This window comes from Dermacentor andersoni, chromosome 5, assembly GCF_023375885.2.
Source record: "Dermacentor andersoni chromosome 5, qqDerAnde1_hic_scaffold, whole genome shotgun sequence".
In the NCBI taxonomy this organism is placed as follows: Eukaryota; Metazoa; Arthropoda; class Arachnida; order Ixodida; family Ixodidae; genus Dermacentor; species Dermacentor andersoni.
Window position 1 is genome coordinate 76,312,568 of NC_092818.1, and position 14,602 is coordinate 76,327,169.

Genomic DNA, 14,602 nt, shown 5'->3' on the forward strand with positions numbered 1-14,602 from the left:
GATATTCGCCCCTAACTGACGACGCTTGCAAAAAACAGCCCTCACGCCGAGGCGTCCCTTCGCGACGCCTACATCTCAATCCGCGGTTGAGAAGAGACTCGGCCCAGCGTACAGACGTGCCTTCCGAAGAAAACATCGGAGTGGCGTCGCAGTGGCTTGAAGTCTCCCCTGCCGCTTCCCCCGCCTCCTTTTCGGAGTGCCCACGCAGGAGCGAGCCATCGAGCGCCGTCGTCCGGATGTGCACAGGGAAACAAATGGTTCTCGTCCGGGCACTAATGACGATGTCAGGTCGCTCTCCGCGAGTGGCGCATGCGCGAGGCGAGTAAGAGGCCCGCGCAACTTACCGTGCGACCTGTGGTGCGCGCGTGTACCTGTTGCCTCTTGTGTACGGTAGCGAGGAGGAGGTAGAGAGGTAGAGAGGCCCGGCCGTTTGAGACTGGAAACAACAACAATAAAAAAAGGTGTGCGCTAGCGCTCAGGAAGCGTGATGAAGCGATGCGCCCCCCCCCCCCCGCTCCCCTGTTTTCCCAACCCGGGGAGGGCGAAATTCTTCCGCTTTTGAGCAGTTCTGAGAACTCTGTTGCGTGTGTCTGACCTAACGCGCCGTTTCTCCGGAGACAGTCCGCACCGGCTGTGAGCCCTCCTCTATCGGGCCTCCCTTCCAACCGAGCGGGCGAACCGATGTGCCGAAGCGTTCCGTTTCATCGTAAGAGGAATTCGGAAGAAAGACATGAACTTGAAGAATTCTTCAAACATTATGTGCTTTCACTTTTCTTTTGATCTTATAAATGTTTCTCGTGTGTGTGTGTGTGTGTGTGTGTGTGTGTGTGTGTGTGTGTGTGTGTGTGTGTGTGTGTGTGTGTGTGTGTGTGTGTGTGTGTGTGTGTGTGTGTGTGTGTGTGTGTGTGTGTGTGTGTGTGTGTGTGTGTGTGTGTGTGTGTGTGTGTGTGTGTGTGTGTGTGTGTGTGTGTGTGTGTGTGTGTGTGTGTGTGTGTGTGTGTGTGTGTGTGTGTGTGTGTGTGTGTGTGTGTGTGTGTGTGTGTGTGTGTGTGTGTGTGCGTGCGCGTGCGTGCGTGCGTGCGTGTGTGTGTGTGTGTGTGTGTGTGTGTGTGTGTGTGTGTGTGTGTGTGTGTGTTTCAATACTTGAAATTCGTCTTTATAACCTCGTGATATACTTGGTCGATCCCCCGTAGCTGGCAGGAGCAAACCAACCAGCGAACCCGATTCTTCGGCTGTCGTGTTTAGCTCAACGTGACTCCCTACGCTTTCGTCTTCAACTAAGCCTGCGTGTGCATGCACCGCCGCTGACGCTCACTCGATAAATGGGCTCCCCTAACTCCTGCCGCGTGTGTTCGCCCTTTAGACAAGGACGCACCGTTTTCAAAAGCAGTGAACCATTATCGCCGCTTAGCAGCATCCTATAGACGAGAGCGGGTTGCTGTTTGGGAACCTAGAGGAAAAAAAAACACGACAGTTACTATATTCGGTCGCTTAAGGCATGCCTGCTGAAGCTCATGTCAACCATTCTATATCTAATTTTGCTCGCACTTGGGAGGCAAAAACGAAGTTTAAATCGCTCTCTATCGAAGTTCGCACACATATCTTTAATTTGAGGGACATTTTACGAGCGAGACAAGGGGGTGCAACAACGCAGACGTCCCGAAAAGATTAGAAATGATAAAAAAAAAAGAGACAATGTTTCGTGCTGTACAACGTTTAACATGCGTCGGTGCGAACCTGTTTCACTGGCAGCTTCGCGATGGCCGTAAATCGCGTCGGCGTAACCATCCGTTTAAAGCTGTCGACCAGGGCCTATTTTAAAGCCGGGAACATATCGTTGCGGCGCTTGCATGCTCACGTGTTCGCGTCCGCCACAAGTGTTCACGCCGCTCGCGTCGGCTGGAAAAGGTTGACCTCTGAGTTCCGACCTACTTGTAGTTAAATCACGGTGCTTGTTTTACAACGGCGCGCTTGGATGTGCGCGTGCGTTGCGCGCAACATTCTGCGTTATTGTTTCGACCCGTTCGCTGCGGGTGAAGCAGATCGAGAGGACAGCGGCAGGAGGATATGATCTCTCCAGGACGTGTGTAATTTGGCGACCGGTTATTTTTATAGCTTCTGAACCAGTTCTTTCGAAGCTAACTTCTACGAATACCAAGTTTAAGCTTTCTACGATTCTTTTGGTGCGTAGAATCACAGTTATCTTTATTGCGCTATCTTCGCAGGGCGATGCCCATCTGCCGTTAAAGAAAGAGGAGCAGGAACGATAAGGGTCCAGTCGTCTAGTGGCAGCAGGTTTTGAAAATTGGATGCTTGGTTCGTGATCCATCTCGCCATAATTCACAGCTCGCGGAACCGTAGAAAACTGACAAGGTAGTGAAGTCGGCAACAGGTGATCGCATGGCACGCAGACGATAAAATTGCAATAGTAAAAAGAAAAAAAAATTCAGGCTTGGAAAACTGGTTGATGGTCCACGTTACTATAATTACCAGCGCAAAGAAGCCTGGGAAGCATTGAGGAAACAGCAGTAGTCGCGGTGCACATAAATTTTAATACTGCATGCATTAAAGAAGTCGCGAGTATATATATGACAAAAGGGAGATCTTGCAGCATGATTTCCACTACTCTCTCAAATAAAGGACTTCTCGATTATGCAATGTGGAGATACTTATGTACACATTTAGGCATTGCAGGTTAGTACTGCGGCGTAAACTGCCTCATACTGCACGTTGACCTCACCGGTTTTCTCACAACGGGCTCTCTCTCTCTCTCACAGACTCCCTCGCATCGTGTCACAACTGTACAAAATGTCCATTCAAGTCTGTTTTTCTTTCTCGACCTTTGACGAAGAGCTCAATTGCCATGATAGAACGACTGAAGCGAAGTTCATAGGCATCTATGAGTCACCGTCCTCCAGCAACCGTCTCTACCCAAGCGTGACTGCTTCTTAGCTCCGAATGAACGGCTGCCGATTGTGAGAGCGTGGTACGCAGTCACGAAAGGTTTTCCTACAAGGCAGGCGGCAAGAGACCGTCTCGGTCCCTCGAATGAAGCGACAGCGCACTTCTTTTCTGAGCAACATCGGCCTCAAGCACCCGGGTATCCGCGCGCCACCAAGAACTGCGCAGAAACGCAGACGCTCTGGCAAAGCCCCACCCGCAAGAGAAGCGACGTTGTCTCTTTTAGAAGCGCTCGACCTCGATCTATCGCTGTCCTGTCTGCCGGGTTCCGTTGAAAGACGCCCCGAGAGCCCGAAAAACATGTCGAACCGCTTGCTGACACCAGTCCCACGCTGGAGCTGGAAACAGCGCCCTTTGACTATTCCTTATTTTTATTTTTGTTCTTCCTCGCCACTTGCTGTCCTGAACCGTCCGGTTGGGCTACACCTTGATACCGGCGAGCTCTCGTTCTTGTTCTGGACCATGTTGAACAACGGGCAATGCGAAAGACAATTACAACTGGCTTTTACATGGAACGTAATGAAGTACTTCGATATAGGTTGAACAAACGAGAACCGTTAGTGAGTGGCAGCGGAAAGCGGGGAAAAAAGAGAATAGCAAATAAAAAGGGGGGGGGGGGGGCAGGGGAGACGAAGCCTAGATGGCAGCTCTGTGCTCACTAGAGAACGCAATAAAGTAGGCAGCAACTTCTAGTGTAGCCATTGTTTTGCGGTTGTTCCAACCGTCTTTTCTGAAACATTTCTGCCGAACGCCAACTTAAGATGCGAAACACGGTAGCAGGAGATGGCGTGTTCTCTTGACATTTTATTCGTAGTTCCGTCCTGCACGAACGGCTATGAAAAGGGTCAATAACAACTTTCATATTACGCGGCTGTGTCCGTTTGAACTGTTTCACAACAATCTGGCGACTGTACCAGACACGAGCTAAATTTGTTTCACCGTGATCTGGGCTTCGTTGGACACTCTCAACTTCCGTTCGGCTCAGATGCCGGTTCGCAACGCTACATCTTAGCTGCTCTCTCTCTCTCTCTCTCTCTCTCTCTCTCTCTCTCTCTCTCTCTCGCTCGCTCGCGTTTTTCGTTGTAATTGCGGCAGCCCACTTTCATATAGTCGCTGCCTTCGGAAGCCGCATCCTTAACACCCCGCGGTGCCTTGACTTAATTGGCCTTATCAGTCGAGTTGCCGGGAACGTTGCCGTTCGTCAGGGAGACGGGTGCTAGGAGGCTCTTGCTTCGTTTATGGGAGTCGCGTGGAAGCACGCCTCGCAGGCATCGCCGACCGCTGCCTTGACACCGAGGAAGCGGGAGGCAAGACACAAAACCACAAATGTTGGAAGCAAAAAAAGCTGCACGCAAGGAATGGCGGCGCCGGCGCCATCTGCCTTGCAACCGCCCAGCGGGTGGACAGAGGCAGCTGACGTGACGTGTATGTACTTCGCCTCCACCATGGTCGGTCTTGTGGGTCCAGAAAAAAAAAAAAGAAAAACGAAAGTTGTGCAGCTCGAACGAGACCTGAATACACGAAGAAGGACGAACGTGGATTGTATAGGAGGTGTATTGACGCCGCAGCGTATGAAAGGGCCTCAGCTCGCATCCGTAATTTAGTGCACACACGAGCGTGGCGTGGCGAGAACGTGTTGCTGGCCTGGTTCGTGTATGACTGATGTCTGAATGCTTGCGAAAGCAGCCGTGGAGAAACGCGAAGCAAGAAAAACGAGAACAAGAGTGCGTCCTTGTTGTGCTATGGTATATGCGCGTCTCACTGGCGCTTATACGAGCTTTCAAGCAGATATTTTAGCGACGTAAATTTTTGGGACAAGGCGGTACATAATTGCGGGAAAACCGGGTCGATCCTTCGAGGCCACATCTTAAAGGTCGCTCGATGACACTTTGTCCACATGCGAGAGCGTAGTGTCCGAACTTGTCTTGTCAGTGTTGAAAGTACTTGCCGAGTTTCGATTATACGCCATTTTCATCGAGTTTCAGTTGGAGTCAATGCGTACAATGATGCTTATACATATGTTAACGCTGCAGCGTAGTCTTGACTCGTGGCAATCCATCTTAATCGCTTCCGCGACAGGTTAAGGTGATGACGTCACTTTCGAGCCGATGCGCTGGTGAAAGCACACAATCATCCGCCGTGCACACGGCAGCCAGCGTTCCCGAGGATACAAAATATAAAGCAAAATCCCTACGGTATGAAACCTTGTAAGGGGTAACGCAGATGAAAGAGCCTGCTGCCTAGCGGCGTCAGAAAATTAAAACGGCCTGAAAAAGCCAATGGTGTTAAAAAGTCAAAGCAACTCTCTATTCAGAAAACAAACTAACAGTAACGAGAAAAATCGGAAATAAGACTAGAACAGGATTACCAGCGTAACCGGTCCAGTCACCGGCCAATGTGCGCAACATTTATTATCTATTTTGCCAACGCCCGCCGCGTTTCCATGGGGACGAAATGCAACAACGCCTATGTCCCGTGCATTGGGGCGCGTTAAAGATCCCCCTGGTGGTAAAAAATTAATCCGGAGTCCTCCACTACGGCATGCCTCACGATCAAATCGTAGTTTTGGTACGTAAGACACCGAGTGCGAAGTTTGTTTAGCTGTGATTGTGCCAGCTGTGACTCATTTCTGCAGCCTTCTAATGACTTCCATGAGTAACGACGGAAGTACAAGTTCTTCATGGGGTCACAAGATGAGACATGAGGGCATCCCGCTTTTAAATATACCCTACACCTCCACCAACCCCCCCCCCCCCCCCCGTTCCTTTCTTCTCTCTCTTTGTCTAACAGCAAATCAAACGAAGTGGTGGCATATTTAGGTGACGCTAGCTGCTCCTTTTCACGCTCTTTGTGATACACACAGAAATCAATTTATAGACGCTGCGTAGAGACAACCGAAGATATACTGCGGGATTGTTCTAACCTTTCATCAGGATCTGGCTGAAGTTCGGCGCCTACATTTATATAAGTGCAGTTGTTTTCCATTGTGTTCAGCTCCAATGGGGCCAGGCGTTTTGGGAACCTCGCTAGTTCCATCAAGCAAGCGCGCAAGCTCACTCAAGCAATGGTAAACACCGACGTATGCCACGCAATTGTCCATCTGTACCAAGATTACGCCACCGAATATTGCTCGGCATGGGACGACTCACGCTTGCGCTTGACGTGTAGACGCTCGGGCGAGGCACTGTAGTATTGCAAGTATTTTATGTGCTCAAGATAATCGACTTTCGACGATCCCTTGGGCAAATGACGACAGCTGATCATGAAAGGCGAGCAGGGTAAGGGCTTATCAGCCGGTGTGCGAATAGGGAAACTGTGAATTCTGTCTCTCTGAAAACGGCGTAAACGGTGTAATTATCGTCAGATTGATGTAGCGTGGTCGTCGTTTGCTTTTAGATAGTTGTATGCCATAAATAACTGCTTGCGCTCGCAGACACACACTTGCGCACACACACACGCGCACACGCATGCGCACTAAAACCTTATACAGGGTGCTTCACCTAACTTTAGCCGGAGTTTAAAAATATGCCGACGCACTCTAAGACGACGCCACCCAATGCATGCTGCTCACTTTTTTATGTAGCGTGTCACGCTACTTTTGGTATATTGCTTAATTTGATAATTAGTCCATAATAATTAACGAACTTCTGAAGCAACGAAGTTACGCCAAAAAACTCCAATTAGAAAGTTGTAGAGTGCTTTGCAAAACTTCCGATTAGACAGTTTCTTACTTTCTATATATTTAGTATTAGTGTTTTTCAGCTTACTGCGGATGCCCGCGAAATACGAAAAATATACCACGTGACATACCCGCTTGCACGCCGTTATTGCAACGCTCCCAAACTGTCCGTGTACAAACGCACATAGCATCTAGCAGGGCGGCCTGCCGCTTAAACGGCGACAGGGCGTTGACGAAGGCGTTGGCTGTGCGATTAACGGCAGCGATGTGCTTCCCTCGCGGCGATTCATGCTAGCGATAAGCAGACGCAGCGGCAGCACAGCCAGCTAAATGCTATGTTCGTTTGTGCGCGAAACGCTTGGGAGCAGTGCAGTCACGACGCGCAAACGGGCATGTCACGTGATGTGTGTGTTTTTTTTTTTTTTTTGCATTTCGCAAAACTGCTTGTTCGGACGTTTTGCAACCAGCCGGCTGTGCAACTTTCTAATTGGAATTTTTTTTCCTAGCTTCCTTGCTCCTCAAGTTGGTGAATTATTCTTTGGTAATTATTTAATTAAGCAAAATACAAAAATAGCGTGACACACCACATAAGAAAGTGACCAACATGCATTTGGTCGCGTCGTCTTAGAGCACATAAACATACCTTTAAACTCTGGCCAAAGTTAGCTGAAACACCCTGTATATGCTTACATTTCGCTTTCCTCAGCACTATACACAAATCGTGTCCATGCCGCAAATATACTATACTATGTGAGAAATCTGGCTCATAAAATTACTACAATGCATTATTTAATATTATTTAATGACAAGCCTTGTTGACAAGAGAACCACGGTTCAATGCTGGGGACATTGACGCGATATTTGTATAATTAATTATCCGTGCCGAGATGCGCGACATTCGTCGTGTATTGAACGCGCCAGAGTGACTCCAATCTTTAACCCCATCAGACGACGGCTGTCGCAACTTTCCTTGTTCGCGAGTTAGCAAGGCAGTAAAACCGGCGCCCGCTCAGCGACAAGAGCCGCTGTGTTTGTTTTTACGGCTTGGTCTCAAGCCAGGCGTTCTCTCCTTTCTCTATCGACTCGTCTTCCTTCAACGATTCCAGCTGTCTCTCTTTTTTTCTTACTTCTCCGACCTTCTCCACCACGTAAGTCTCACCGTGCCTTCCTGTGGAGACACGGCACTCGGGCACTCTTGGACAGGTCGCGTTGTCGCGAAATTGCCGCGCGCTTTCCGCTCAAGGTTTCCTAAACATGTGAGGACAGCGGATATCTCCAGGTGACTTTACGTATTACTTAAGTGGTACGATATCATCGGGCAGTACCAGTGCGCCGCAAGCTGTTCGGCACGAATTTGGTAATGGTCCTGAACGGGGACGTATACGAGTTCACTTTTTATCGGCTTGAAGAAGGAAATAGCGCTAGCTTCTCTTTGTTTGTGGCTCGTGTGACGCATACGCTTGTACATATAGCGATTCGCTCCGCATCACGGAAAGAAAGAGCTAGTTCGTTCGTCGCCAGTACTTTTGTTCTGTATGGGATGCTTCGAAAAACACGACCGCGAGAGAAATGAAGTCTCCAACGCAACGTTCAAAGGGACGGCTTCAGGCAAGTGTACCGACCAACGACACTGCATGCGGATGTATGGACGGCCGTTTATCAATAGGTGCGTTGCGAGACTGTTGCTCTGACAGTGCCTGCGATTTAGACCCCGCGGAGCTTTGCTGTAAGGTTTCGCCATTACCACGACGACATAGCCCAATGTCACATTGGCGATCCTAAAACACGAACCGACTCGCGTCCCTTGCATACGGCTGTTGCCGCGCGAACGTTCGGCTCTACCGATACGAATCTGTGTTCGCCGCCGAGGTCGCGCGCGACGTGACAGCCTCGTCGTTTCTCTTGTCTGCGCAGGCTTGGATGCTAGCGGCGCAGCCCCGCAGCCGGAAGCAGCAGCAGTGCGAGCGGCGGGCCTGAGCGCCGTTCGGCCCGCCACAAGCAAGAAGCGGAGAGCCAACGAGGGAGACCCCGTCACCGGGCCGCGCCCTGCCTCCTCGCGCGTGTCCGTGCCTGTGCTGAGAAGAGGGGCGCGCCGGACCAGGGCCCGGTGGCCAAAGTGGCCGGCCTCGCGCTGGAGGCGGCCGAAGCGTTCGCGCTGGAGCCGCAGCCCCCACAGACAGCCACCAAGATCGGCGACCTGGACCTGGCCATGAGCTCGTACTTCGCCAACTCGTACCTGCCCGACATGCGGCCGGCGTCGGGTGGCGTCGTCGTCGGCAACGGCGGCGACCACTACGGACCCCCGCCGCCGCCGCCGCAGCAGCAGCCGCAGCCCAACGGCGACCACTGCGACCAGCGGCAGCAGCAGTACTTGCAGCAGCACTCGTACGGGGGCTCGCCCCAGGGCTACCCGCGGTTCCCGCCGTACGATAGGCTGGAGATCCGCGCCATCAACAGCGCCCCGAACTCTCCCAGCCCACCGGGCGGCTACTACGGTAACCACTGCGGCGTGCCCCCGCCGCCCCCGACGCCGCACCAGCAACAGCAGCAGCAGCCGCCGCAGAGCATGACGCACCCGAGCGCGTACGTGCCCGCCGCGGCGTCCGTGGACGGCGGCCAGAACTGTCGCGGGTCGCCCAGCGAGGCGCCCGTGCCGCCGGCCATGGCGCAGTACCCGAGCTGCAAGATGCAGGGGGGTCCCCTGGGCGCGGGCGACCTGCCGGCCCGGGCGGCCTCGGAGTGCGTCCCGCCGCAGACGCCCGTCATGCACCAGGCGGCGTGCGGCAGTCCGCCCGGCGTCCACCACTCGCCGCCGCAGCAACAGCTCTACTCGCCCAGTCACGGCGGCATGCCCCCGAACGGCCAGCCCACGCACAACTCGGGGGCCATGCCCAGCCCTCTCTACCCCTGGATGCGGAGCCAGTTCGGTGAGCGCTCCCCCTTCTCTTCGAGCTCGAGTCGGCTCGCGCTAATTGCTGCATTGCACAAGACAATCCTCTCTGTGTAGGTTCTGTCGGCGAAATAATAAATGCGCATCCATCGCCGCGATCACCGCAGTGATGCTTTTGGTTTTGAGCACGTGCCTAAAAAGTGGGCAGTGTCGCCGTTGTATAGATGCACAGCACCGGGGAGCAGATGGCGTCGTGTGTTTTCTATTTTCCTTTCCTTATGCTCAGGAAGAAAATGAGAGGTCTCCGTAAACTTTTCCTGATGCCCTTTCACCTTCGCGACACATTTCATGTGGCCGCGGACGTGTCGATTTGCATAACCGATGGTGGTCCGGCCAGATCGTCCAAGCAATTTAAAACCTCCAGCGGATGCATCAGCAATAGAAACGACTGTACGTTAACGCCATTTGTCTGGCGCCTGCCGTCTGATTATATTCTTTTTCTAATAGGTTTTTTGGGGAACGCTTGATTTTAATTTAGACGCCAGCACAAACGCTTTAACCACGCCTCAACTACGATCATCATTATTGTTAGTCTATTTAACGAGGAGAAAAGTGTCTTCCGCAGACCTCCTTTTGTCAGCCGTACATATCCGGAGCCCTCAAATGTTTTTTTCTCATCCATCCAAATAGGCTATTCCTTTGCCGCCGGCGACTGCATTTCCCTTCTCTTGGCGGTCAATATTTTTATTTATAACACACCGCTAGCCAGCTTGCGCAATTCTATTTCTTCCTTCTTGTATCCAGTGTAGAATATGGCCCGCCCTTGTTTCACCTCTAATTGAGGCTGCTATATTTCTATCGTTTAAAATTATACGTACAGTATTCTTTCTTGTGCCGTCACTTGGTGCCCAGTCTTCTGCTCCTTTGAAGTTAAGTTTTGGTCATCCGGGACTACGAGGATAATTAAGGTTCTCAAATAAATTTTAGCTAATTCCCTAACGAAATGGCAGTCTATAAGAATACGGTAGGCGGCGATCGAACAACGGAAGCGTCGGTCAGAAGCGAATTTTCGACAAAGAGGATTTGACTTCGTCACTGGTGCAAACACAAGCCCCCTTTTAGAAACGGTGGCTTCCAGCGGAGGCTTCCGGCAGATGATTTTCTCGTCCGACCATCGCACATTGCTTGTCTTTATCATTCCTGTCCTGTCTTTTTCTATTAGAAGGGTATGAATGATTGCGTAAAAAGACTGCTGGTAACACAGCGTTGGTAGCTCTCGCGTAAGACCCTCGCCTGTTTTAATTCGTGTGAGCATGTGCGGATCACATCCTGTATACGCGGAAACGTTACAGCATTAAACTGAAGTTTGGGACTCTTCCTGATGCATTTTTTATCACGAAACAGTGCACCCAAACAACAATAAAGTTTCGTCAGCAACGAGAACCAGTGACGTGATATCTGACGAAATATAATGAGCACGAAGCCTTAAGCTATTTCGTGAGGTGTTTATTGGAGTGGAAATTGGCAGGTGCGAGTGAGCAGCTGGTGTCCTTTCGAGAAGTGAAATAAGTGTGGGTCGTATTCGTTTTTGTTAGTTGCGCCTCCTGCATGGTGTTGAAGTGGAAAGACTCAGTCTTTTTTTCTCCTCCTCACCCGTCCAGACTTAGCCGCTATCTTCTACTGAAACAATTCTTTAGCTGCTTGCTGCCGAATTCCTCCTTTTCGCGAATTTATACTTTGGCTACTCCAGTAACAGGCGTCACGCTATCCTGAGGAAAAGGAGACGACGGGGGCGCCATCCAGTAAACATGAGAACAAGCCGAGCGCTAAAAGAAGATGCACTTGACTTCTCCTTCTTCCTCACTTCGATGTAGCCCAACGATCCTCGCTAAATGCATGCTCCGGTACGGTTTTGTACCGGAGTGTGCCAGGTACAAAAAAGTTTGCTGAAGGACAAAGTAAAACTGAAGCACGATGTGGGTGAACACGCAGCCAATTGGTAGTTCTAGCACTAACGAATCCGTGCCATCGGGGTACTTGTGCGTCAGGCTGTTCTTATCCCAAACCTATCCTTATCCTGAGCACTTGTATCCTGAACAACTTATCGAGGAAGACGCACCTGTGCCGCACATTAGCGGTTCAACGTAAAGCACCCTAGCTGGGAACAGATTTGAAAAAGTTTGCGTGTGAATATTTTACCTTAACGTGTCTCGTCGTGCACGTGGTGCGAACACTAAATCTACATGTATATGCCACAATTAAGTTATTTTTCATTTTTCAACGCTCGTCAATGCGCTCACATCTGCTGAAATAGCACCTTGGTGTCCTGCAGGGTTCTGTTAGGGTTCCCAACGTCATATCTTGTCTCCGTGGCATACTTCCAACGTGGAAATGCAGACTCGCGAAACGGATCATATTTTATCTGTCACGTCTGAAAGTGGGACTTGTTGGCTGCAAAGACACAATTGGTTTATGCGGACTGAAAAGAGAGACTGAAAAATGAACTGAAATTACATCTACAGAAAATGAAATATATTTGTGTTTCGTATATGGTTTTGGGATAGCAGTATAGCTTGCCATACGCCATTACTCGAATGAGATTATAGCGAGTTCTTGGCGCTAGCAAGGAAGGCGTTACTCAAAGACACCAGTGTCAGGAGCTATAGTGCTTTCACACCTGTCCTCACGTACTTGCGTTCTTCTTTCTTTGTTTTTCTCGTGGCCTTAGGCATGCTGGTACCTCTCCTTGCTCTTCCCTGGAGCACTTTGCATAGTTTCTCGCGCGAGAAAAGACAATCCGCTTAATATTCTTCAAAGAGCCCTATCGAACACCATGCTGTAAAGGTTTTCCAGCCCGACTAAGCGTCGTGCTATCTTTGTGATCAAAGCCGGCAGTGTTGCAACACCACATCAAAAAGCCGTCATCATGCTGCTCTCGCTTCCGCATACAGAAACCGACTAATGAGTCTCACTCCGCTAGCCCTATCATCTCAGCCAAGCTCCGAGGCAATCTAAAAATCTGAAAACGCTCCGGTTTCCGTATATGTGACCAGCCATGCTAATAGCTTTCACAAAAGACAAATTGCGAATGCGGTCAGCGAAGTGTCTTTTAGCGCTTAGGAATTTCGCAGGACACGGGCACATATCACTCGCGTGGTCACGTGCTGGCAAACTGAATAAACGTATACTACAGATACAACTGATGCAACAAATTTTTTCTGGGGAGAATTATTGTGAAGAGCCCTTGTGGAGCGGTGTTAGCAGTAGGGGCTGTTTATAGCAACTGGGAAGCGTGCTATGCTGGTACGCATACACCGCTGCCAATGCGACAGATTAGCTGAGCGTCGCCATTTGGAATAAAGCGTATACATTCAAAACTGCGGCACTTATTCTCTCACGTGGGGCCACTGCATGTGTGAAGAGAGTGCCGAGCGTTGACCGCTCTCCCCGCAACTTCCTTCTGCAATATATAGCTAACGCCGGAGGCCTCTGGTTACGTTGATCGAAATGAGAGCGCCGGTTAAACCGAATGGCGTTTCATCCTTCTCCCTCCTTTCTCACACCTTCCGATTAGTCACAGCGGTGGGCTTTCCTCTCGCAGCATTACGACAACGCGGCACACACCTGAAGTTATAGTGTATACCGGTCCGCATCCTTGCTGAACGTGACGTCGTGTATAGTAAATAAGTTTCCCGAAGTGTCGATTAAAGCCACCGCGTAAAAGACAATTAAGGTAACGCCCCAGGGCGCCCCCCGGAAGTCGTCGGCAAGAATTAAACGGCATTGGTACCGTAATTTGGTCGCACGTTCTTCCGTCTTCTTAGCCCTCGACGACGTCGCAGTCGCCCGAGGAGCGCATACGCGCTAAATGACGTAACCCCGACACTCGCAACCAAGCTCCAAGCACGCGTCAACTGTCGAGCATAAGTACTCGCGATGACGTCAGTGTCGCCGTAGAGGAACCGTTCGATCCTGATCGGCGTATGCGCAGGTGAACTAGCCGTCACGCTCGGGGCTGTTCGGCGCTATTCGGCGCAGTTTCGAGGTAACGAATTCGCGACGACCGTCAGTATATTTTTGGTCGCTGTTTCTTCAGTGCAGTCGTCTCAGTAATCTCGACGTCGCATGCACTACCTCCGGGTAGGTGCCAGCGGTGCAACGTCGGCGAGAGGGTGCGGGGAAGAGAAGGCGAGGATGACAGTAGCGTCAGGTCGAAATACGAGGACGTATTCCTCGTCGTAAATCAGCCGGGAGGAGGGCTCGAGCGGTTCGTCTTTGAAGCCAAGCACGTCGGTTGCCGACGCTGCGTATACCATACCCCTCCCTGCATCGGCGAAACCGCGACGAGGTAAACGGCGCTCATCGCCACTAATCTTTCTGCTTTCTGACCGGCCTCGTAAGCTTGCCCGCCGAGCCGGTGTCGCTCGATTCCCAGAACGAAATGCGCGCGCACGCGCTTGCAGGACTGTCGCACAGAGGGCCCGCTACACGAGTGTTGAACGCAAGTCTTCTCGTGCTTCTTTATTTTTGTTGTTTTGTCGCGGTTTTCGAGCTCTTATTTTTTCATCAATCAGCTTCCTCCTTTTGTATAGCCGCGCCTAATCCTGCCTGATTCATGTCCGATCGGTCTTTTGTTCCAGGGGTAACTGGCTACCCGCGCGTATTCCTCGCCTGCGTTTCAGTCCCTTTCAAGGTCTCCGTTGCCCGCTATCTCGCCGGCTAATCGACAGGAAGGCTTGCAAATCCTTTCGGGCGTTCCTTTTTTGTTTCTTCTTCTGCTTCCTCTATGCGTATTTCCAAATGCCGTGACGCAATTTGACGTCAGTGCGTTCCGTAAGCCGAACACTGGCTTGCAACACCCTTGGTCAACACCTTGATCTTTGCAAGCGGAATGAACAACGGGTTGGTTGATACGTAAAATGCTGTGAGCCGAGTGGCTTTGTTAAGAGTTGGCCAAAGGCGACACTGTGTCGAGCCGCTTAGCCAACTGGCAGAAATCGAGCCAACGCGAGGTCACCGCCATGCCTTAAAACGTTTAGTTCTTGGTATATATGCTCTGTCGCGCGCCACCC

At 51.0% G+C, this 14,602-nt stretch overlaps 1 protein-coding gene across 4 annotated transcripts in view; it reads left to right on the forward strand.

Annotated features, from left to right (window-relative positions):
• The window catches only part of LOC126530794 (uncharacterized), a 282,495-nt gene that overhangs the window by 217,634 nt on the left and 50,259 nt on the right, over positions 1 to 14,602 (forward strand). For 3 of the 4 annotated variants that reach the window (XM_050178078.2, XM_055070811.2, XM_050178079.2), the window contains one exon: positions 8,555 to 9,567. In XM_050178078.2, coding sequence (XP_050034035.1) covers positions 8,850 to 9,567 — 718 coding nt within the window. In that variant the 5' untranslated portion in view covers positions 8,555 to 8,849. Of the gene's footprint in view, positions 1 to 5,978; positions 6,240 to 8,554; positions 9,568 to 14,602 lie in introns of those variants that run through there. The other variant, XM_055070812.1, reaches the window with a different exon arrangement.